The 26,589-nt window shown below is 42.6% G+C and overlaps 1 protein-coding gene across 1 annotated transcript in view; it reads left to right on the top strand.

The window, feature by feature from the left end:
• The window catches only part of LOC306775907 (arf-GAP with coiled-coil, ANK repeat and PH domain-containing protein 3-like), a 46,876-nt gene that overhangs the window by 5,325 nt on the left and 14,962 nt on the right, over positions 1 to 26,589 (top strand). The window contains exons 2-9 of the mRNA XM_079266473.1: positions 17,943 to 18,000; positions 21,258 to 21,377; positions 21,906 to 21,959; positions 24,138 to 24,196; positions 24,449 to 24,632; positions 24,853 to 24,897; positions 25,153 to 25,248; positions 25,809 to 25,883. Of these exons, the coding sequence (XP_079122599.1) occupies positions 17,943 to 18,000; positions 21,258 to 21,377; positions 21,906 to 21,959; positions 24,138 to 24,196; positions 24,449 to 24,632; positions 24,853 to 24,897; positions 25,153 to 25,248; positions 25,809 to 25,883 (691 nt within the window). The remainder of the gene's footprint in view (positions 1 to 17,942; positions 18,001 to 21,257; positions 21,378 to 21,905; positions 21,960 to 24,137; positions 24,197 to 24,448; positions 24,633 to 24,852; positions 24,898 to 25,152; positions 25,249 to 25,808; positions 25,884 to 26,589) is intronic.

The raw sequence follows: 26,589 nt of genomic DNA, 5'->3' as shown, positions 1-26,589 counted from the left end.
GCGCCATGCTGGCCTCGAATCCCTGTCCTCTTACCCTCCATGTATGGAGCTTCTCTGTCCATGTCAACTAAATTCCTCTGCTTGAGAATTCTGTCTCTTTGACACTAATCTTGAGAGATTTGGCCTCCGATCAATAGTCATTTCCTTGAAGGTCAAACTATTTATTTATGCTCAACGTATAGTCCCACACCTGGGGAGGATGTATTCATGTAGGTTTCATATCACTATGGTGGGTCTTACGCAACAGCAGAAGTTTATGACTAAAGTGTATTTTAATCTGCACAATGCAGCCAACAGCAAATAATGTAAAGATCTAAATTCCCTTTGTTACATTCTTGTTGCCGTTGTGAGATGCATATACTTTCCAGTGTAATTGCATAAAGTATATAACTGGACATGTCTGACAGTGTGGTCTAGACTAATACATCTCAGCAATTTGAATAGATTTTGAATACTGCATGGGTATTTTTTTATATCTGAATTTATGTTCCCTAAAAATATATATATACACTGGAAATATCTATTTCTAAATGACGTCAAGCCTTGCTACCAACACACTCTTTTATTATGGGATAAAAGCTGTGACAGGCTGGGTTGCAGCAGATGATCAGGGAGACAGTGATAGCTTTTAGTAAACTCCTAATGATGTCGGTGGTGAGATCAGTAACTGTCCTCTTCCTCAGGGAAGCAACCATTTAACCACCAATTGACATTTTAAACTCCCGTAACCTAGTAGTGTCACAAACAGACAACGCAGAGCATCGGGGCGCGTGAAAACATCTGACGTCCCCCATCAGTTCACATGAATATTTGAGTTCCCAGTCTGTGTGTGTGAAGGTAGAGAGAGGCCTTGGTGGAACGCTCCGACTGTGAACTGCAGGAAACCCCGTCTTTCATGTCAGAAGCATGAAGAATTGTGGTTACTTCAAAGCAGTTGTGTCAATGGAGATGTGGCGTTAGTGGGCAGGAGGAGAGGGGTTACTAGGTTGGATCCTATTGGCACTCCGGCATCTATGTCTTGTCTAACCCGCTCTGATATAGATATTTGTGGTGCTCTTTCTCTCCTCATCAAAGCAAATTCACTGAAGACAGCAGACCAGTGGAACAAAGAGGGCAGCCCCACCCTTGTTGGTTTGAAAGCATGTGTGCGTCAAGCTGATGCCTCTCTAGATGATGTCATATCATTAAGCGATGAATTAGAGTCATGTGGCGTCTCGTGTGACCTAAAGTGGTTCAAATAGGAAAAGGCAGAACACAGTAGCTGTCTGCAGATGTTTGTCGAATCCAAAAATATTGGAGCCGGTAATAATTTTTCAGGAAGTGATTGAGAGTTTTTAACATCCCCGGAGCTTGCAAGCGTGCACATTTGCTCACACAGCATCTCGTGTGTCTACTGAAACATGGTGTGCACTGCACAGATTGGGATTGCTTGTGTGCTTACAAATCTGGAATTCCTCTCACATGAGATCAAGTGAACAGGATCTGCGGCACTCCTGTCGCTGGTGATTGATTGAATTAGACCTACGACACATCAGGAAGGTTTAACAGGGATTCCTGCCTCTTCAGAACCCCTTTACCTTCTACCAATTTTCAACGAGTGCTGGTACTGATCTGATGCTGTGTTACACGTGCATGCATACGTGTGCATGTAGGCATGTCATATTTTCGTATTCCTGTCTCTGCCTGCTTGTCAGGCAATATGTAGTTTGACGTGTTCAGAGCATCAGTTCAGCACGTGGACACCACGGTGCGGAAGCACGTGTTGCCGACAGATTTAGCAGGGGACCCATATATGAAATGGGATTATCAGTAACCACCACAGTCTCTGATTAAATCAACTGGATAGACACCCTATTAAAGCTCACGCACTATCAGCCTCTTACCCTGAGAACCTCAATACAATTCCCCTTCCCATTCAGAAGCAGTGTGCAGGATAATGCAGAGTTGCAGAAATTGGTTCGACGCAGTTTATGTCAGATTTTCAGTTCAAAGAACTTGTGAGCCTTCGATCTGTTGCACGGAGGATTTCTGTGCTTGTTGGGGGATATTAATATTTTGATCGTTCAGATACCATTCGCCGTGGCTTTATGGGTTTTATCCATGATATCAATCTGACCCTTTAACCTAATCTAGCCGGGGTTATTTTAAAACCTGTCGTCGCGGCACACGTCATGCTTCACACGGGAGGATGCTTGAACCGCAGTGCAGTTTAGAATTTGCTCCGATTTTTCCAGATTAAGGGCAGCAACGGGTGTGGGATTTAACAGGAATGTATGTGCAGATGTGCATTCAAGACAATGTAATGCAGACAACCGACCCTTTGCTACCCTCTTAGTTTGTTTTGCTACATCTGTCGATTGCATATACAGTTTATGATGATAGCGGGGGCAGTTTTACCAATCAAATGTAGAGTCATTCTTGAATGTCTCCAACACAACAAGGATTTTGTTGTACTGCTTAGCTACAGCTGATGAAACTAACTCAGTAAGATGGTCGAAAACTCTGTCTCCAGCTGAATCATTTTAAATCAAGAACCATGTAAAAGGCTCTTATATATAAGGACATGATGGCAAAAGCTGCACGTACCAGGAAAGAAGTCTGCATGATGAGCTGTTGATAATTCATGTTTCAGTTTTCCAATTAGAGAGCAAGGATTGATGTTTAGGTAGATCCAATGAGTAATGACTTCCTCAATAAAGACATTGCCATCAGCAGGAGCATGCCCTCTGAAAATGAAGTATTTATGACTCACGTTGCTCACCAGTCAATCTATTTAGAAATGACCTGAAATGAAACATTGGAAAACAATTCATAAGGTCAGCTGGGTTTGTGTGGGGCTGCACGATTATGGCCAAAATGATAATCAGGATTATTGTTGATCAATATTGAGATCAGGATTATTTATCACAATTATTCATTGTTTTTAAGGAGAAAATATTTGAATCTAATTTTCACATTTAAATCAACAGAGCGTTGCTTTCACCTTGACTTTTAAAAGTGAAGCCAAAAATGGTGATCGCCCCCTGTTGGCTGGCAGTTTTCTGTGAGCGCGCATTTTAATATGTCAGTATCGCAGTTGAGGATGTTCATTTTTTTGTGGGAAGCCAAAATTAGTGATTGCGATAAACATTTGATGAATTGTGCAGCCATAGGTAGAGGTCCTATCCCAGAACAAATCTGAAACAAGAGAGAAAGATTTGGCACAAATTGAACCTTCACACAGATCTCACTGTAATCATTCATCCCCACTGAGATCAGGATTCGGTGGGGAGTTTGTTAAAATCCTGCCAAGGCCCGTTGAATCAGAACTATTAGGTGAATTGCCTGCATCTTGTTCCTGGGCTGCTTTCTTCATCTTGGCGCTACGTGGTATTTTCTCAGTGGGAAACGTTTGTCTCTCCTTGGTTGTCCTGTTTAAACACTTATTTTGTCTTCACTAAACTTTTTCTCAGAAACCCCTATTTGCTGGTTTGGCGTGTTATGTCAATCAGCCGATATCTTTTGTCATATTGACTGACTGAAAAACAAGCAGACTGACTTTTGGTTCAGCCGGACAGAGTTTAACCGCTCAAAATGTAAATCATGTCTGAACTGTGGACCTAAAGACTTGCCGTGGAGAGTTCGCTCCCCAGGAAGTCGTTAAATCACACTGGAGGAAACAAGCAGGACCAGCCGGCATGTAATACGTGGAATGTATCTACGGTGAGCCAGACTTCTGGCTGACTGCCACATATTTAGGCACGCATGGATAAACCCTCTCAAGACATTAGTACATGTATGCCCACATGCATAAAGTTGTTGAACATGTACAGTAACAACATGCATGTTTGCACATTAAAGACTCTTTATGGCATATGGTGCTATAGTGTCACATAGCTATTTTTTCGCTCGTGTTCTGCAGGGTGAAAGGTTTACACTGCAGAATCAAGAGGTCCTAGATGAGAACAAAGGTCTCAAAACAGTCAGCTTTTTGTCTGCAGAAACAGAACTTTCAACTTCATGGTGGCTTTCTGTTTGTTTGGGATTTTCTCATACACAATTTTGCCATTATTTATACAGTAGAGTTAAAGGACCAGTAAATAATTTCTCCTCCTGAAGCGTTTCTTGGTCAGGGAAAACCATTTAAAAACTAAACTCTACCATGAAATATCAACTGCAGTCCTTGTTGACATCTTGTTCAAGTGGCTCACGTCAAAAGTTAGAAATCTATCGGGACAAGCGAGGGCCACAAGATTGTCTGTCCATCACACACACACACACACACACACACACACACACACACACACACACACACACCTACACACACACATACACATACACAGACATTCATCCGTTTCATCCGTTTCATCCAGTTCATCCGTTTATCTTTCAAGATCATATTTGTCAAAGAAATCCTTGCCTCTGACGATGGTATGACTCATTTTACAATGTTCCTGTGAAAAGAAACGTTTAGCCGCAAGTGGATGTTTGTCGTCCACACACAATGTGGGGATTATATTGTGTTGGCAAACCTCGCTCTCCTTAAAAAAAAAACAACCCAACTGGTTTAACCAACTGGCAGATTAAAGACAGAAAAAGATAAAGAGCGAGGGCTCGTTTGTCAACATCTGTCATCCCTCTTACTCCTATCCTCAGTAATTCTGTCTTTCACTGCGGCAGTTGCACACGTTTGTCTTCCTCTTGACATCTATCCTACAGGTATTATGTCCTGCTCTCACCCTTTTACCTTTGTTTCTCCTCTTCCTCCCCCTCCTCCTCCTCCTTTTGTCCATGGTTATGAATCAATGTGTCAGGGCTGCAGCAGCAAGGCAGATTGGGTTTCAGGCGATTACCTGAGTCTGTCTTCTAACTGCATGTAGCTAGAAGGATGCAGGGAGAGACGGTGGTATGGCTGGAGGGATGATAGATGGCTGACAGGATTGGGGAGATAATTGATTGAGAGGAGGAGCATATAAGACAGAAGGATGGATTGATCGGGTGGATGGACTCAGAGGAGGTGTAGACCAAGGACAGAGGATGGAATACAGGAAGTGAAGAGGGATTAATGGTCTCCATCGTTACTGCAGTCCTGGTAACCTGCCTGATATTTCATACATTAACACACTGAATGCGTCATGAGTTACATTGTGTGGCAGCCAGGAGAAGAAGCGGACAGCTGTCCTGTCAAATGGTGGGCGCTGCTCGCACACAGCTTCCCTGAGGTGACAAATGAAATCGTCACGCAGTTCGCTCTGGCTCATAGCCGTCTCATGCAAACTGGGAGGAGAGATGGTGTGTGTTGACTCTCACTCTCTCACATCTGGGATCCAGTTCAGCAGCTGGTTCAGATTTGGCCCAACTTTCTCTGCCTTTGTTTTAGTTCTGCTCTCTTGTAGTTTTGTGCACTGTTGTTTTCCCTTCACGTCGTATTATTATTTTCAGCTTGTTCTTCTTCCTGTTGACTCTTCTTCAACCCTTTCACTCATCTCTCTCTCTCTCTCTTCCTCCACCCACGTTCCTGTCGGCCCGGGCGGTATGTGACGCGGTGAGGAGGAAGCTTAACAGGATTGCGTCAGAATTGTTGACCACTGACTTTAACTTCCGGTGTCTTCAGTAAACACCACCATTTATCTGCCTTTATCTTTTTTCAAGGTTTTTTTTTAAATGAGTTTTATCTTCTCAGTTGCTCCTTTGTAATCTCAGCTACAGTGTTTTGAGACATTCGTCGTTGATTGTTCCCTCGCAGGCTCACTGTGTGTTTGGCGGACCACCAGCCCTGATCCTCACTGAATCCCCCGAAACCCCTGCAGTGCTGAAACCAAAAGTGTGATGGACAGGCCAATCTCCTTTTGAGACACGAGGAGAGACAGGAGCACCGATTGCTCTCTTAAAAACCGACGGATTGACTTCACATTCCACGTTCTTACATTATTCCGCCTGCATCCTCGCCTCAGATCTCTGTGGAATTATTTGTAACCAAATGAAAACATTCCCATCTGCCGTGTCAGCAGTCCTGCACTTTCTTGGATCCATCGTTCCCGCCTCCACAAAGTCACACACACATGCACTCTTTCGCATGGGGAGTGCCTCCTTCCATTTGTTGGATGGATTGCCCGTCGCATACAAGTGGAAAAAATCAGAACAGCTGAAGCAAAGTCACCGTTCTATAATGGACAATATGTCTTGGAGCAGGAAGGAAGGATGACCATGCTCCATATACCCTATCTTTATAGAATAGTGGTGGGAATTATAGTGTGTGTGTGTGTGTGCATATCACAGTGTGACTACATCTGTGTAGACAGATGTAGATAGCCGTACAGGGAGGTTCTGTAAGGGAAGGGAGATGAAGGCTCAATTGTACATGAAGCAGGCATAACTAAAGGTTTCACGGTGACTGCAACTTGCGGATTGCTTTGTACAAGAGGGCAATCAAGCATTTCATAGCTTTGGCAGCTAAGGCTCACTTTTCCCACATTGTTTCCACAGTTGTGAAAGAATAGGCATCAAGTAGTAAAGGTAGTGTAAGGATTGTCCTGTGCACTATAGTAAAGTTTTGGTGAAGCAAAACTTGAGTCAGTCAACTGCAGGTTAAATGTATTTCAAATGTCACGGACAAATATAATGTCTCCGTTATCACAATTTCTTAGAAGGGATCTTACATGTAACTTTAAATTCAAAGGAAGGTTTGGAAAGGAAAGGATTATTTAATCCGGTATGATTATAGGGAAACTAGAGTTTTTAATTGACATCCAAGTACTATTACCTATTACTAGTACCTGTTGACATTCACCTCATGTAAGACAACCTGAGAAGAATCACAGTAGAAGTTGGCATCAAAAAAACAACCATTTGTCTCTTTTGCTCTCGTTCAGATGCACTATTTTATGCAATCCCTCCAAGCTGAACCAAGAAACACTGTACGATGTGCACTTTGAGTCGAACCGCGCACATTTTCCAGACGCCAGCTCTGTGTCCTGCCTGCTTTGTTTCTCTAGCTGTCTCAGTGTGCGGGGGTCTTGTGTAAGACCACCCCATGTGTTAATGTAAACCTGTCTCTTCATTCTTTCTCAATCCCTGAGCCTTCTCTCCACTTCCCATCAAGTCCCCCGTTTCCTCCCATCACACCAATACCACATGTCTATTTAGTGACTAGTTAATAAATACACAATCGCATTCCACATGAATGATCAGGGGATTCCGACTGAGAGCGTGCTTGAAGTTTGGCGTTAGAAATTAAAATCTGCTTCGTGTCCTCAACTGTAAAATAAACTCTGGTGTCACTGCATCCTTCGCAACATTCTGAGATACAGGCTGAATTTATGGAGTGAACTAATCACCAGATCAGGCCATTACAAACTGGGCATTCACAATTACAAGAGGCTAAATAACTAGCTGTATGGTCCTAGTATCCATTAGATGTATAAATGTTGTCCCAAACTAAATGTGTCTAGTCTGTGAGCTCTGCGTCCCAGATCGTCTCAGCAGATTCCATTTCTTACATCACACACACACACACACACACATGAAGATAAGGGACCGTGTGTGTGTGTGTGTGTGTGTGTGTGTGTGTGTGTGTGTGTGTGTGAGAGAGAGCGAAAGAGAGAGAGTGAGTGAGTGCTTTATTAAACAGCCATTCATTGAAAACATTGGGGGCTGTGTGACTTTTTAAAATGTGCTGACGGGTCTTTTAGGATTTTGAGATTGCAGCCACTGTCTTCAATCACAAAATAAGTGGATCCCGGTACAATTAAGCTCATTTTATTAACCTTTAGTTGTAGCTCACCTTTTCCATGAATACAATATACATCCATCCTTTTTTTAACAACCCAACATCGCATTATGGTTACAGTACAGCGGCTGGCACCCATCCCAGCATGTTTTGGGTGAAAAGCTTTCTGTTAAGAGTGATAACACGCATATAGACAACACATTCACACCTCCAGGGACTTTAGGCTGTGAGAGAAAACTGCTAACTGCTTAGCCACTAAAAAAAACTGAAAATGTGTGGCTTCCAGTGCATCTGTCCAATTAAAACAAATATTAGCAAGAGTAAGAAATACTTTGTTTTATAATGCTGTGTAGAGATAGATAGGCAGCACTTTTACAAGCAACAGTTTAAAAATGATTTTAAAAAAATGATTACAGAACTACAAACTTAATGGTGTCTTAATGGTGTCTCACACTCACATGCATAATTCAAAACATGCATTGAGTACCCAGGTTCCTCGAGAGAATGAATATCAGAAATAGTCTGTTTGTGGAAGTAAAGTACATCAGTGAACCACAACTAAACCCAGAAAACCAAAACCAGACAGTTACTTTTTAGCCAAGATTTGATCACATTGCGTGAGTGAGATGCACGCGATCATATAATTATCTAATGCCAACCAGACAGCCAGAATGTGCCTCTCCCTGAGTTCCTGGCACTAACTGACCAGTCTTAGATGGATAAAAGTGTAAATCGGTGGTTGTTTCCTCTTTGGCAGATCTGACCGTGGTGTCAGCAGCCCGCTTATTCCGCCGATGTTCGGTCAGTGCTGCCAAAGATAACAGGAGGGAAGCTGATTGTTGTGCAAAGCTCACGTCTTTCTTCTGGTGCACAGCTGGTTCAAAGCAGCATCTCTTCTCTTTCACATCGCACAGAGCCATAAATACACGCCTTTACTTAGAGCATATATCTTTAGCTCTGCTACTGTAGGTTAGCGTGGGAAGAGGCATCAAATAGTAACACATACTAAGCCGTGACCTGTTCACTGTGACAAACATAAACCTCTTGCATGGAGGACTCCCTGCCTGATATTTGTGCCCTAAAAGAGAAAAACAGCAATTTACAGTCCCATTGATCGAAACATTGGACATTTCAGTAAAAATAAAAATTGAGAAAAATCATAAAATCAATTGACAGTAAGAGTCGTATCCATATCAGACACAGACAATCGTAATAAACTGTACTCACAGATGTCACTTTCAAACAGCATCAAGACAATAATGGTGGTCAAAGGAGATTAAAATAATATTGTCATCAAGCACTTAAAATCACTGAGCGGAAGTTGAACAGATTTTTATCCCCTTTAATCCAATACATATCCAATCCAATAAATACATTTAAAAAATACATTTTACAGTTTCACTTTTCTTCCCTCTGTCTACACTCAAATGAAGTAAAAATGGCATAAATGACTTGTCTTACAATATTTCGATACTACTACTATTTCAACAATTTTATAGAGAGATGTAAATATTAATATTACATTTAATGCCCAGCCATAAAAAGCAGCATTTTGTAAACATCACCACATGTTATCAGGTTTCTGACTGGTGATGCATGTGCTTGAGTCTGACATTTCTTAATACAGTGTATACTTGTGTATATTTGCATCGGCTTGTGTATACGTGTGTGTGTGTGTGTGTGTGTGTGTGGGTGTGTGTTTCAGGGCTGAAACAAAAGGCTGGCCATATCTGTACCAGACATTCTTTAAGAAAGAAGTCATGCTCTGTGCTGGATTAAGAGGAACAGTGTCTGCTTGTGCTTTGCAAATCCTGAGGAATGCAGACTTGCTTTACCTGTAAACCTGTCTGTATCAGTCGATCAATATCTATATTATGCTCCTTTCAGTTATTTATCAACATTTTACAAACCAGATCTTATGAGGGGTGTATGAAGTAGAGTTTCTACTCCCTCTATATTTGTTAACACAAGTTTTAACAGGTGCTTTGCAGAGGTGGCTTTATCCAAATTCTTGCTTATTTTTATCATCGCTAGTCAAGTTTGCAGCGGACTACTGTTGTTTCCAGTGAGCAAAACCTCACGCTGGCATTTTCACTCTGATTTTAGTTTCTGTTCATGGCTGCAGGCGTGTGGGTGTTGCGATACATAGCGGGGTTAGTCACTGGCATCACAGCATTATAATATCTCTTGAGGTCTTGCAATGTAGAGTCATCCACGTGTAGTGAGAACATCAAGCGTGTTTTACACTGAAAAACTGCGCTTTTAGAAAACATTATTGCAGAGAGGTACTAACTAATTTGAACAATGTCCTTTTTTTCTGTTAGGATGTGTTCGTTGGTGCGTGTTCCTCTTTACAATAGCTCAAAAGACACTGACTTCAATTCATGGATACAAACCAATCTAAAGACATACTGTGGATCTGTATGCAGAAACCGATCCTTTGTGGATCAGCTCAGCTCAACTGTTCTTATTTCTGTGTGTACAATAGCCAATAAGGAGCTCCCGTATCCACTACATGAAGTCTCTTGTGTCTGCCTGAGGAACCGGGAGACATACCGGTACATTCATCCGCTCCCAGACGAATATACAGATGTGATGCAACTATTTAACTGTGGTCTTAACATAACACCCAATATACTAGGCAAGTCGCTGCTGTCAGTCCCACACTGTCTTCTGGACTGAAGAGAGGATAATCTCCCGGTGCGACTCCATCTCTGCACTCCACCGCTCCTCTGTCATCCCTCGCAATCAGCTGTCTGTTAGTTGGATGGGTGCAAAGAGGACAGAGGCAAAAGAGGCCTGAGAGCAAAGTGCTTATGCAACACAGGAGGTCTTCTTCCTCCCCTGTGTTTCTCATGCAAGCTGCGTCTGTGTGCGTGTCGTCTGCTGGTTACACCCCGCTGGCAGGTCAGCCAAGTTAAAGAGGTTGGAGTATGGGATGAGCTTGCTGTCCCTTTTGGCTTCCTGCTGCTTTCAGTTAGCATCACAGTTTCTCAAATCACAAAAAATAGATGCGCAGTGAGTATTGCTGCCATGTGGCGTCAAGTGATCTTGACATTCCTGTTCTTGATCAGATTCGTCCATCCGTCCATCCCTCCAACTATTTCTTTCACCCCCTAATTTGAGAAGATGAGGCCCGTCATTTTAAACTATGTGGGGAGTGAGTCTGTGAGTGCACATTCCTCAGAGTGTGAGTGGAGCATGATCAAACGTGCCCTCGAGCCCTAAATGGTTCAGAACCAAAACTCCCAACTCCACCCAGGCCACAGCTCTACTCCCCCGGGACAGAGGACACAGGGCTGTGTGGGCCAAACTTGTGCTGCCTTTTGTCATGTTAAAAACTTTTTCGGATACAAGTGCAGTTCGCAAAGTATGTTTCTGTGTGTTAGACAGCGTATCTGAACGACATGTCGGCAGGCTTGAGGTGCCTTGTGGTTGCATCTTTTTCTTCCATTCCTTCTTTTGCAATGTTTAGAAATGATCTGCCTACATTAAAGGGCTGAAAACGACCCAAATCTAGATCGCTTTATTTTACTGGCCAACAAAAAGAGCCACAAATTTCGGAGATCAGCGATGTTGCCTCATGCTGTGAGGATGCAGTGGGAATGAGCCCAACACGCTCCACCATGAACAACATTAAGAGCCACTTTAGCGCACAGCGCGGATAGGATCAGCAGGAGGTAGGGTAGGGTTGTGCGTACACACAGTATATGTGTCAATATAGGAAACCTTGATGTTTGGGAGCAGATTGTAGATTCCTGATTTTATAACCCTCTGTTTCTTTAACTCACGCGGGTTCAAGACGTTCTGGCAACAGAGCAGTTATGGTCACTTGATGATGATGTAACTCAAGTTGCATTTCTCGAAGTCAGCAGAGTAGCTTCCTGTGGAAAACCGTCGCTGAGTTTTCCCTGTTTCACTCTCAGCCTTTTTTTCTCTTGGCAAGAAATATGTTGTATTTTCCAAGAAAAAGCAGTTCCACCTGGCTTGAGTTGCGGTTACAATACATTCGAGGGAACTCATTTCTCTCCGCTTTGCACTCCGAAGCTTCGAACACACTTCCTGTTGGCCTGTTGATGGAATGTACTCTGGAATGATATAATGACTTTCCCACATCCCAGACTGCTTGACCAGAAATACTTCTAAATGTATTGTGTTTATAGAGAGTGGCGTACAAAACTTCTGCTTATGAGTAATGATAACACAGACGCATCACGTTTGGAGTAATGGTCTACTTCAGTGAGGCGAGCAGGCAGGTGGTCCGACAGCTGCTGGGAAGCAGAGAAACTGTGTCTACTGACTTGTAGTGTGTTTGTGGTAATGCTTTGGTGAATTATATAGATACTGCACAGGCCACTGTTGGCCTTCATCCTCTGCTGCTCATAATCAAATATCCCTGACAAGAAGTTGGAAGCAAGAATCCACCAGCATTGACAGCCGTGTACTCTTTCAAAGTAAAAGTCGCCTTTCTTATTGGAATAACATTGTGTACATATTATAGTGGGTGGATTTAGTTACCTTTGGTCAGAGCCAGGCTAGCTGTTTCCCCTTGTTTCAAGTCTTTATGCTAAGCTATGCTAACTGACTGATGGCTATAGACTTATTTTAACCGTACAGATACGTGAGTGGTATCAATCTTTTCTTCTAATTCTTGGCAAGAAAGCAAATTAGTGTATTTTCCAACTATTACTTTAAGTGTAGTTTTATTTTAAAAGAATAATTCAACACATTTCAACTGGATTGCACTGGATCCGCTCATTGCTTTGTCTCAGTCGGCCCGGTTTTCTTAAATACCATTAAACTGAGGCTAGAGGACACGAGCAATGGTCTTTTCTGTCAGCATCATGTTTGGTCTCTTTGTCTCATCAGCCATCGGGGCAGTCAAATGTTTTTTCAGGCAATGAGTGTGATGTTTGTTGCGTGCTGGGCGGGGCCTTTAAAGGGAAGCAGTGAAGGCGTCTTTGTCAGACACACAGAAGACACTCGTGTTTGGCTTGGCTTGTTGTTGGTGTGAAAAGGCAGTCTGTTTAGGCACGTGTGTATTTTTTGTGAGAGGATCATTGACAGAGTCTGTATGTGCGTGCACGTACCAAAGGTGCTATTGAGACTTGAATCAAGTTGCGTTTCGTTAAATGGACGGCTGAACAGCTTCAGACACTTTCTGCCATGAAAATGGAGCTTTTTTGATTCATATATGTCCACTTTTGCATTTGTGATTCTCTTTGCTTGTCCTTTTGTATACATCCCTTCCCAAACACAGTCCTCAGATTCATGCCAGCAGATAATGAAGGAGGGTTACTGTCAGACAGCAGGCAGACGGAGATAGAGAGACTGTCAGATGGACAGACGGAGGCGTGTACAAACGGAACAAAGAGAGAACGGGGAATCGAGGATTTCTGGGGGGAGAAGGCTGCTGTGGTCAGAATCATTGAGATAATTTGACAACATCATGACTAGGACTCCTATCCTGTTATGAAGAAACATTTCACAATGCAGTAGATCGATGTAAAAGCTGCACATGTTTGATTGAGGGAACCAAAATTGGTTGTTAATGGCTGGGTCAGTGTGGTTAAGGATGTAAGAACAAAGAGAAGAAGGATGGGCTGCAGTTACTGCTGCCACCCCAAAACCACCTGCGTCTGCTCACTTATAGACAAAGACAGCAAGTGAAGACATGTGATAAGACAATTTGATCTTAAAATCTGTAATACAGATTCAGTGAGCTGATTTTATGTTGACAATGTAGTTTCTCCTTTTTTCTTGCAACAAGTGATGCTGTGTAAAAAAAACATGGAAGAATCACATAGAGGCAAAGAAACGTCTCTTTAGTTAATAAAGATTATTATTTAATAATAGACTTGTTTTTAACAAACTCTTATTTGTTTGTTTGTTTAATTTATTGTACATTTTCACATTTTCTATTTGGAAATGATGTCTTATAGTATTGCAATTGTGTTTACTGTTACGCACCAATCACCTATCGCCAAATTCTTTGTATGTGTAACTTGGCAATGAACAGTTTCTGATTCTGATTCTATATACTGAGCCTTCGTAGCTTTTCGGCATCAGTCTGCCACTTAAGGGCACTTTGCGTGTGGCAGCGGGCGCTGCAGATGCAACACAAGCCACACGGCAGCCACTTGCTCACCACAGAAACACACTGGCCTGTCCACGATTAACATTGTACCAGCAGGTTGTTGTGTTTTGGCAGATTTTCTCTCTCAGGGAAAGAAACGGTGGAACAACGCTGGAAAATAAGCGTTTTTTTTGTGAAACACGGAGCTGGTAAGACCGCTCCGATGTGTCTGTACAGGGACAGACACATCAGACAGACAAAGAGAAAATTGGTCAGTGAAAAAAAAAAGCGCGAGTAATGCTGATGCCTGTTTCCATGGTGATTGGGGTCAATGAATGGTTGCCATGGAGCTCGACTTGGAATTCTGGGAAGGGGATATTTTGATGTGTGTATGTCTGAACTTGTGGGTAGAGGATGATCAAAGCGTGTATACATTATAAATGAGACCGTTTGAAGCTCTCTGTGTACTTACAGTAATAACAAGACTTTTGCCGTACTCCCCCTCCTGTTTATACTTTTTAAATACAAAGATTGCTGCTGTTCATCGTCTTTTGTTGCATGAAAATGTTGTTTTATGTAAATGTTCCAGCTGTTAGCAAACAGTTGTTCACACAGCAGCAAGAGACTTACTCATCCTCTTTGTTCAGCAGACAGTTAAGGTACCTGTTTGTGTGAATGGAACTAAATTTGGCAGATTGAATGTTTTACACGTAGTTTTGGCTCGTGTCCGAGCAGAGAGTCTTTGCTTTCCATACACCTGATGTCAGTAAAATATTAGGTCATTGCCCATTACAGCCTGAGTCAGCTAACAAATAATGTTCAAAAAAATGATGCAAGAATTACATGAGAAACTGTTGATGATACAATAAACTATCTTTGCTACATATATGTATCGTACAGTATGCTTGTATTCAATAAACAAAATACACATCTGTCACACAAATACACACCTGCACACCTAAAGGTCAGGGGCTCAGATTAGGAAGCATCACAGACAAGGTTGAATGTCTTTGTTCATGTCTCGTTGCATGTGAGTATTTAAGGCATTGGGGTGCGGGCTTGTCTGGCATCAGAGGACTTGTTGTTTCCGCTGGTCCTTGAATGTGATGCAGATGTGGATGTGATGCAATGTGACGCATCGAGTCTGGAAGACACGGGGGCTCAGATATGTCTCTGGGCTGGAGCCCGTGCAGTGTGTGTCCACTAGGCTCTCGTGTCAAGAGATGCGAGAGGGTAGCTAGAGTACACGCACGGCATGGGGGACAAGAATAGACTCTGTATGTAGTGTGGATGGTTGTTGGGGCTGATGGTAGTGACTTCAGAGCTTGTGCGCGTGAGGTTCCCCTCCCCCGCCCTCTCTATGATGTCAGACGGTGTACAGTATGCTACCACTGGCGAGCATGAGCCCATCCCCCCCCTTCCTGACTGGGCAGCATCATCCTCAGTGGAGCAGCTTTAGGGTGTTCCTACAGCATTTCAACACACAGACACACACTGAACACACACACACTGTGTACACACAGGAAGCAAAGACCAGATTTTGAAACACACACATCTTCTTCCTCACTGCCTTTGCGTCTTCATTCAGCCATCGTGTCTTGCAGCATTACAAACACATTAATAGCTGAGATACTGAACAATGTAAATGGTTTTAAGAAGGATAAATAGGGACAAGCCTACATTGACAAGCTTACACACACTCTCAAAACACACACATTTGCCTCTGTAGTGTTGTTTCTTTGGTATTTAACCTTGCCAGGGCTGACAACCTTCTTAGTATATTGATTTTCAAAGCTTATAATTCCCAGTGCACATACATGCATGATGAAAACAGGCTGGAAAAAATGCATTCAAACTGCAACTTAAAGCACAAGTACCAGTCATCCTTTCCTCTGAAGACTGGACTGAACTTGAAAACTTGGATCAATAGGTCATCGGCTGCTTCTGTATTAAATGTCGTCTGTGGGTCCTTGTCATCAAATGTCAGTCACTGTGTATTGGCAGTGTGTGCTTGTAATGAGCTTGTCCTCTTGATTGAACAGCTGTTCGACATTGTGTGTGTTTGGTTCCCAGTGACTGAATGGAGAACATGATGCTGTTGGGAGTGGAGCTTGGATGTGCAGTGTTGTATTTCTAATTGACATGCAGCTAGAAGAGCAGAACTATACGCCAGTTTGATGGATTACACTGCATGGACAACAGTATTCGTAGTCGTGCAACAAATGACTCAATCGGCTGAATGAAAGGTCTCTCAACTCTGATCTCCAGTTCTCTCTTTTTCTTTGAAACGGTATGAATCAGTCTTCTGTGAAAGAACACACACACGCCTGCCTGCTGTGTTGGTGTGATGTTGTGGTGAAGAAAAGTGCAGTCTGTGTTCAGTGTGTGTTCTGGATGAGGAAAGAAGAAGTGAAGGATAGACACAAGTCAAGAATAAGCAGAACATCACCAAGCATTGTAAAGAAACAAAAAGGTCAGGAGCAGAAAGGAATTCTGTGAATGTTGTTCTCCAGAACAGGTGTTAAAGCTGCAGACTGACACCCCCCCCCCTCAGCTGTGGTCTTCTCTTAAGCAGAAATAGATTGCGTCACAACATTTACAAAATAAACTAGCTGAGAAGGTTGCTTAATTGTTTACATGTTCTTCCTCTATTTCTGCTAAGGTATATAAGCTCAGCTGTCAGGGTGTTTTCCGATTGCTAAAGAGTTGGAGACGAGGGTGGGGTTGAGACTGTGTGATGAGATCATCGTTTTGGGGCTACGACCGACATGTTCCAGCACATGCAGGGTGTGACCCTGATCCTTGGCTCGTCCCGTCTCCAATAAGCTCCAGATGATCCTGGAGACAAATGAGTTCATACTTATTTGTTTGGGGAGATATTATGTGTTTTGTTTTTTTGACAGAATTACGTTTGAGCCTAATGTGCTTTTTTCTTCTTCTTTGGTGTAAAGTTTGAAATAGGAAGTACAGCCTCTGTGGCCCACATATAAGGAGTTGCCATAACAGCTGACTCCCCGGCTCCACTAGTCCATGTCGATGGGTCCTTGGGCAAGACACTGTGGCGTATGAATGGTTAGTTAGAGTCCTGATGGGCAGGTGGCACCTTGGTAGCCCCATGCCATCAGTGGATGAATGGGTGTGAATGGGGGAATGATGATGTGTAGTGTTAAAGCGCTTTGAGTGGTCGGAAGTGTATAAAAACGCCATACAAGTACAGTCCATTTACCCTGTGTGTGTGTGTGTGCGTGTGTGTGTGTGTGTGTGTGTGTGTGTGTGTGTGTGTGTGTGTGTGTGTGTGTGTGTGTGTGTGTGTGTGTGTGTGTGTGTGTGTGTGTGTGTGTGTGTGTGTGTGTGTGTGTGTGTGTGCTCTTGCATGCTAATGAGGAGACCCCCAGGGGAAGGATGGTGGTAAAGGCTTCTTGCCCACCGAAACCACCTGACACACACTCACACACACCCTGCTGATTGTCTTCATATTTTGCGTAGCTTTTTAAAAAAACATAAAATAACACCTACACCTGGAGTACTTTAATGCATTATTGTTATTGTTGTTTATTAAATTAGAAGTTGCCAATATACCCAATATAAAAGCTTCTGTGTTGCCGTGGCCTCTTTTAACCGCTCACCTTATAGATACTGAAGTACCAGTCTATATGTCTCTGCATGATGTCATCCATTGATTTTGCAGCTCGGCCGTGGCCACTAATCTTTCAGAGTGATGCCTTTGTCGATCCAGTCATTAATGTTCGAGTCTGTGAGTCTGTGATGTGTGGTTTCTGATTGCAGCTTGGTTTCCAGTTAAGGTAAAAAAAAAAAAACAGACACTGATGGGTTGGCTCATGTTTGAATGGACATAAGTACAGTACAAGTACTTTTACTTTCTCCTTCCAATCATGTTTTCATCTCTCAATCCCTTTTGTTTCCTTTGCGTCATTTGTCTGTTTTTTTGTTGTTGACCTTAACTGAAAATCAAGCTGCAATCAGAAATCAGAATCTCTCCCAAACTCGAGTTTGAACCTTGTTCTGACTGTGAGGGGTTTTCAGCTTAACGTGATGTGGTTCCTCTTCTCAGAAACGGCCGTCTGTCTGGTTTGTACAGAGTCTGGCATTTAAAAGAGCAGATCTGATTAACCGTGTGGCTTTGTGTTCTCTCTGCAGGGCCGGCATTGATGATGTGGAGACAGACGTGGTGGAGATTGAGGCAAAGCTCGACAAGGTATGAACCATGCAAACACGTTATTTCTCTGGACTGTGCTGCTCATTAAAATGTCAAATCTGACCGATATACTGTGTGATGCGTGACTTTTAACTGGTGTTGAATTGGGTTTCTTCCACCATGTTTCTAGTGAAAATCACAAACAATGACCTTATATTGCACATTGTTAGAACACTAAAAGAGCAACGTTTAGGATTTGATTCACATTGTTTGAATGAAAAACGCCACCAGGTGACGTTGCCTGTTAACAGTTTTTTGTTTTAGCTCGGGTGAAACTGATTATCGAGCCTTTTGTCTGTCTGCCTGTCTGCCTGTACCTCTGTCTCGCTGTTGCTCTGTAATTGTGTTTCTCTTTTCATTTATTTTATATCTGTCTGTCATTCTCTCGCTCTCTGTTATCTAAATGCCAATGCTATTTAATCCAGGAAGCACTGCAGACTTGAGTTATTATATTTAATAGGTTCATGCACTGCTAGATAACACACACACACACACACACACACACATACGCGCGCACGCTGGTGCTTGTGCACGGTAAACACACTGAGGAAACACTGATTAATGTCACAGAGGCTGGTTTATATTCTGTAGTATGAGAACAGCCCTTATCTGAGCATGTGATGTCTTTGTTTGTCCTGCTTATACAATAGCAATACAACAACAGCTAATTATTATTCATCAGGATTTGCAAGATATGAAATAAAGCTAGCTCATTTAAGACCCACCACTGTGGAGACACCATATTTTTAAGGTTTGAGTTACTGTGGAGTGCATTGTACTTGGATTATTTTCACATTATTTAGTGATACATACTGTATAGTACACATTCTACACTAGCAGTCTGCCACAGTTCTACATAGTACTAGCAGAACATAATATGGATTAGCTGCACTCACTTAAACAAAATCATGATGAAAAATAATAGTTTCATTTCTTAATGGTAAATAATGGAAATTAATTTCTTAGATACTCATTGCCAGATAGCATCAAAGGCTTCCAGGATGTAAGAGCAGCAAGAACTGTCTCCTAAGAAGCAGATCAACGGTCTTTCGATAACCTAATACACGTGTTACTCAGAGAGCATTTAGAGGACGAGATCGCGTTAATGTAGTTATGTGTTGGCCGCACCTCCTTTCCTCTTCTGTCTCCCTTTCTCTCCGTTTGTTTTGTAGGTTTTTTCGCGTCTTGCTCCACTCGTGTCCGAAATGATCTGCATCTTCTCATCAATAATATGTTTAAATCAAGGTCACTTACACGCATACAGTCCATCTTCATCTGCAGACGGTAGATAATAAATACAGATTCATGTCCTTTGTTCGGTGATAAACTGGTTATTTTAGATGATTGTGACATTTTCTTGTCACTGCAGTCTATCTCAGGTTCATGAATAGGTCCACCTTGTTCAAACCCCATCTCTTAAATTAGTGAACCAACAGGCGACACTTTGACATTTCAAACAAATGTCCATTCCCCCACCCAGTCACACACACACACACACACACACACACACACACACACACACACACACACACACACACACACACACGCACACACACACACACACACACACACACACACACACACACACAGATTATTCCTGCCCCCAATAGGTCAGGAGCCTCCGTTGAACTTTGAGCTCCATTTGAACGCCATTGAAAGATGACCAGGGTGTGGGGGGGGGGGGGGGGGGGGGGGGGGGTTCCTTCAGGGTGATTTGTTCTGTTCAGCAGGGGTCCTCACACTGCTCTGTTAGGGTCCTCTGAAGCTGCCTGAGGACATTCTGGCAGCAATGAAGGCTCTTAGAGGAGGACGTTTATGACATTGATGACAGCTGAACCTGCCTGCGGTGATGTTGACTGTTGTGACCGGTGTGCAAACTGGTGTCAAAACACAACAATGCCAGCTGCTTGTTTCAGCAATGCTCACATATGTATTACAACTGTTATTTTTTTAGTCACGTTGTCGTAGATCGTGCTGTTATCGGTCCTCCCTCTCTGGTTTCTCATCTCTGGCCCGTCGGCTACCCAGAAAACCGCACTCCCTTAGCAACAACCTTGGGAACTCTTGCACCAAATTTGATAATTAAAGGTTTTTTGCTCTCTCTCTTCTCTTACCAACACACACACGTCTTGATCCTGTACTACACATCAGCTGCATCAATGTGGTGGTAATGACAGTGTACCACTCTGTAGCTTATCATATAACCCGTAAAGAGGGCAAGTGCAGCGGTTGCCAGTTCATGTGGTGTTTAAAAGACTACATACCATTGCTGTGAACTGTCTGCACCTGGTAATATATTATTGTATATTAATATGTTTACAATTACATTTTTGCTCTCATATGGCTGGGTCTGAACTCACAGTGTGTGCGCTGTCTTACTTTATGCCGTTTTATTTTACTGCCTACGTAATGCTAGCAACAAGGTTCTAAGGATACCAATGTCGGGGGGGGGGGGGGTCTCTTTCCTCCACCACGTCGGTCCAGACTAAAATACAGTAGCTCAACTATCAGATGGTTTCCTTTCTAAATCTGTACAGACACACATGGTCCTCAGAGGATGCCACAAACGTTGATGCCTTCACTTTTACTCTAGCGCCAGCATGAGGTTGACATTTGTTTGGTTTTGCATGAAATTTCTCAGCAATAATTTTATGGATTATCATGAAGTGTGTTATATATATATTCATCGTGGCCAGTAGATGCTCTGACTTTTGTTTTTGTGCCATCAGAAGTCAAAGTTTTATCCTTATCCTCTGAAATATTTTGACATTTACCTCATGGATCGGCATGTCATTTTGTTCATGGCTTCCACGTGATGTATCCGACAGATTTTGATGATCTCCTGACTTTTCCTCTAGCGCCGCCATGAGGCTGATATGTCTCAACAACTAGTGGATGGTGAAATTTGTGTTCAAACATTTATGTTCCCCTCAGGATGAATTGTAAAAATTTGGATGATCCCTTTATATTTCATTTCGCGCTATCATCAGGTTATTTACTGTCAAGGTGCAGATTTACGGATGATATTGATCATATTTTACTTTTCTATCATAATGCTTAATAAATACTACATTTTCATTTGGATAGCAGACACACTAGCTTCAACAACGCCTGCATTGGCCTTGATTCAACCAGGAGGATTATTCTAAATTTGAGCATCCTCCTGGATTCTGAATGTGACCAAAAACTCTGTAAATAGACAATGTGTTTGTTATGTATTTGAAGTGATTATTTTTGTGTTTCTCCGTTCCCACTAGCTGGTGAAGCTATGCAGTGGGATGATCGATGCCGGCAGGGCCTACGTCAGCGCCAACAAGCTCTTTGTTAACGGAATCAAGGATCTGTCCCATCAGTGCAAGAAAGAGGAGATGATATCGGTGAGCGGAGGTTGCACTTTCTTTAAAACTGAATTCAAATCTGTACATTCACTGAGGAGTATTTTAGGGTCAGCATCTCAGCAAATGATTGCTGGGACATTCCTGTGATTCTCCACATGAATATTAACGGGAGAGCAGCATAAACAGTATCGTGCACAGAGTTATCCAGCTGTTTTAAACATGACAGATGTGACCACATGCAGGCAGGAGATGTGTAGGCTGATAGTTTACATGGCTGGAAGCAGAGACATCTGAAACCTGCTTCATGGATTTCTTCTAGGAAAACATTTGGACTAGATTTCCGGTCAGTACGGGTGTCGCCTTGGTAGCTTTGGGTGAAGCAGAAGAGACATAATTGTTTCACAGTCGATAACCATTTAAGGTTAAGCTCAGGTGTAGATCACATCTTGTAGACAGTTTTGAAGACTGTTTTTTAGGGATTTTACATTCTTTACTATGTGAAAAAGAAGTTTATGTTTATGTAGAAAGCTGTGTATTTACATGATATGTGTGTCTTCAACATTGAAGGAATGTCTTGAAAAGTGTGGAGAAAGCCTCCAGGAGATCGTCAACTACCACATGGTAATACGCACACACACACACACACACTAGTTTTAGCCAATGGCGAGAGGTCGAGGCAGAGTGTTGTTCTGACACGCCCAGGTCCTCTTGGCATGTTAACGTCTTTCATCCAGTCCCTCCTGGGTCCAGTGTTGCAACACACACACACACACACACACCCACGCACACACACACATACACACATACACACACCACACAATTTAACTGTGACCTCTCTCTGTGACGGTGAATCTGTCCACACAGGCCAGTCCATATGCGTGTGTCAGATTCAAACCACATGTGTTGGCAGATGTGTACGGCAGCTATATAATGTACAACCATTCACTCACATACAAGGCACACACACACACACACACACACACACACATACAGGTTCATATGACTCTCTCCTCATGACTAAGTGTGATTAAGAAATGTCCTTTTCTGGGAATCTGCGACAGGTCTGGGAAGCCTGAAGTCAGTTTTAAAATGAAAGAGATACTATGACAATTTAAATAGTTGGAAGTCATACACAATGACGTCACAGTTCATGCACCAGTGACTCTGTCTTTCATTTTACGACACTAATAATGAGGCAATATGTGAGAGTGTGTGGAGTTTTGAGGTATTCGCCTCTCCATGCCTGTGCATGATTGGGTTGCTTTTTGTCACCACCTGTTTCTCTTCCACTGCCCCTCCACCACCGCTCCATCCATCCTCCTCTTATACCATCATCTCCACCCTACACTCACTTACCCTTCACCACAGACCTCCCACTCATCCTCTCTAACATCCAGGAATTACACCAATAGCTTGTATGGCAGACAAGTATGAATGAGGTGGTGAAGGAAGGGAAGAGAAAGACACAGTGAAAGAGAATCTGTCTTTGTTCGACCACCCACTGATACTTAGTTCTTCACTTTCTCTGCTCTCGTCAGACACAAAAGAAGCCAAATCATACAGGAAAGTTAATCTCCCTTTTAAAGCACAAAATAAGCAAGTGTTTACTTTCAAACATACATAATTCCTGCCCTAATCTTAACAGATTGAGAATGATATCACAGTGTTTTTGAACAGATTTGCTCGAGATTTTCGTGTATTTTTGTCAGAAGTTGAGTTAAATAGTCGAAGATAGAAACAACGGTTCTCTGCTGATACAACCACACCGTTGCATGGGCTGTGAACTGTTCATTTGAACTATATTGTTCCTTCTTGCATTGATAATATATTGCACAGCAACAAATAGATCGGACTTGTAGAAAGGGACTGCAGGTGCGAAGACACGTATAAATGAAGCTGACTGACCACCACAGTGTGGCAGCCATTTAAAAAGGGGGACAGCAGGTGATTTATATTCCCACAATGAGTGCAGTGTACATTTGTGAAAACGTGTGTACGGCCATGGATAGCAAGGAATCAGAGTACCAGCATGTCAAGTCATTAGATTTAGACACACACACACAAACACACACAAAGCCTGTAATTCTCAATGTGTATGTTCATTAACTGGGGATTGCTTTCGAAAGTTTAATCCACAGCCTACCAACAGTAATTGTTGTTGACATTGTTTCAATCACAATCTAATCCAAATGCATTGGGTGTGCGCGTGTGTCTGTGTCTGTGTGTGTGTCTGTGTGTGTGTGTGTGTGTGTGTGTGTGTGTTTGTGTGTGTGTTTTGCATGGACGTTGAGGTATTCCCGTTGTCCATGGACACAAATTGGCGAGACATGGCTACATATTATTACAAAGATGGATGGTCTGCTCAACAGTAGCCATTCTCACCTTGCACAAGAAATAATGAGAAGAAACATGAAGAAGGAAGAGGAGGGGAGGTGAAAGACAGGAGTGTGAGATGAGAGAAAGAAGGAAGAGGAGAAGAAGACGTGGAAATCACACAGTTAACCGGAAGAGTAAAATCCTTTAGGGCTAAAAATCTGTTGAGGCAGCAGCTGAGTGAGTGCACATGTGTGTGGAAATCCTCATGTCTCTGTCCTTACCCGTCCTCTGCCTGAGGCACAATCTGGTACAGCGATAATGTGGAAGGATTCATACTGCCATCCTGTGGCGTGATGTAGCAACTACAGGTTTTCAGACGCTGCTCTTACAGCCAGTGCTTTAATTGCCGCCAAGCATTGTAGCTCATGTTGTAATGTAAAATGCTGATGTTTCACACCTCTGGCACCTTCTTTATGTCTACAGATATTGTTTGACCAGGCTCAGAGGTCGATCAAGCAGCAGCTTCACACCTTCATTAAAGAGTGAGTATCTCATCACAATGCATTAAGTAGCTTCCCCCAGCTGATCTAAAGAAAGATGTATTCAAGTTTATATATAATGACTAAAGACAGGAAACAGGCATCTTAGGGCAGAAAGTGAGAGTAAAGTTTCCCCCCCAAAATGCCCGGGAATAACACGTGTATTTCAAAATAAAAGACCTACATACTCTTGTGATTTGGCATAGACATGGACATGAATTAAACTCGTTGCCTCTATCTCTGCGCCTCCGTCAGGGATGTGCGTAAATTCAAGGACACCAAGAAGCAGTTTGACCGGGTGCGTGAGGACATGGAGCTGGCCCAGGTGAAGAACGCCCAGGCACCCAGGAACAAGGTGCACGAGGCTGAAGAGGCCACACAGGCTCTCATCCTCAGCCGCAAAGCCTTCAGGCACCTGGCACTAGACTACGTCCTGCAGGTGACACAGACGCGCACACACGCAAACATACTCAACGTTGTTTCATCACTGCTGTCCAGTAAGTGGCGCTGGCAGTTAATAGCTGCTGAGCCTAGATATACACACACTCTCAATACTCCTCAATGCAGAAAGGGAAGCGCTGTGTTGTTTCAAAAAGGGATTAAATCACATACGGTCTCAAAAAAGCAGCCGAAAACCGACATTTTCCTTTTTGTTTCAGATTAATGTGCTTCAGGCCAAGAAGAAGTTTGAAATCCTGGATGCAGTGAGTAGCCCAAATATATATCTTCTAATTTCTGATTGACATCTCAACATTATTGTTTGTGAGAGTCTATCAAACATTTACATTGTGGTGTAAATACACCCTGTGTACACCCTGTGGTGTGAGGAGGATAAGTAATACAGTTGTTACGCACCATTCACCAAGCCATATTCCTTGTATGTGTAACATACTCTGCAATAAATCGTTTCTGATTCTGATTGTATTACAACCATCATTGCCTCCATGTGTCTCCTCCAGATGTTGTCCTTCATGCGTGCCCAGTGCACACTGTTCCAACAAGGCTTTAACATCTTGGACGAGATTGACCCCTATATGAAAACACTGGCTGCGCAGGTAAGACGAAATCAACGAACTGATACCACACACACACACACACACACACAGTTAAAATACAAATACATATGCAGTGTACCACTACTTTTGTTAGTGCGTTTGCTCAGCACTCCCTTATGAGCAACAGCCCTTTTGGCAAATAATGCACACACTTGAAAAATAAGCGCGCTCAGTTTCGTTACTTCAACTGTTTGAGTTGCGTCTGTGGTTTTATTTCATTTTTTTCATCAAATGCATCAAAAATGTTTACGGCAGAAACTGTGACTTCATCTTGAAGTTATTTTCCAGATTCATTCTGGTTTTCTTTAGTCACAGGAGAATATACTATCAAGTCAAACAACTACAACAGCTTTACCAATCTGTATTATAGAAAGAGTGACTTCCTTAAGGTTACGTTAAGCTTAAGGTTAACATAAGGCTGGGCTGGGCAAGTATACATTCATGTTTCAGCGTGTACTTCTGTTTGTGCATAGTTTTCTGTCTGTCTTCATGCTTCTTGTATTCCGCTCGCAGTTTATTTTGCCTGTCGCGTTGACTCTGCTGTCGTGTTCTCTGTGCAGCTGGATCAGCTGGTCATCGACTCGGCCGTGGAGAAGAGGGAGCTGGAGCACAAACACGCCCTCATCCAGCAGAGAGTGAGACACCAACACGACTCTTGACTCTGAGAATGTGGTTAATATGGAGCCCCTCAACACTGTGGCCATGATTTTAATGCTGACATTGTGTTTTTATTCTTTTTTATAGCAACTGCATTTCAATTTCAATTGCAGATTCTACATTATTTGCATATAAAGTGTTTTTGTTAAACCATGTTGGAGTGTGAGAGAAGGGAAGATGTCACAGTGGTTTATTTTATGCTTTCAGTGGACGATTAGATACGTTTCCTAAAAGGTTGCTGAACTAGATTTTTCTCGTGACACAAAAGTCATATCAACATTTTCCAGTCTCACTGAGGGTGAAGTTTCTCAGGATTCAGTGGAAGAAGCTCTTTGAAAACCTATTTATCTAAAATGGGTCTCGTTAAAACAAAAAACGTATCTTGTGTAAGCATCTTGAAAGTTTGACAAAGAGCGTTCTGTGGAAGCGTTGAATTCTTTTGACGCTGTCTGTTTCGTGACTTGAGCTGCCGTCTTTTCTTTTCCTCTTTTTTATTCACAGAGGCTTCCAAAAAGAATTACCGTAAAACAAGTTTATGAGCGTTGAATGTATTTTTTTCTTTGGCCACAAATTAAGAGTTTAAAGGGAGACAGCAGTTTCCACAAAGACAACTTTGATATATTTATTTTACGGGTCCCTCAGCTTAATAAAAACAATTCACTCAAAAACCTCACCCTGCTTAAC

This window comes from Melanostigma gelatinosum (genome assembly GCF_949748355.1).
Source record: "Melanostigma gelatinosum genome assembly, chromosome: 3".
Lineage (NCBI taxonomy): Eukaryota > Metazoa > Chordata > Actinopteri > Perciformes > Zoarcidae > Melanostigma > Melanostigma gelatinosum.
This window is presented reverse-complemented; position numbering and strand designations above follow the sequence as displayed.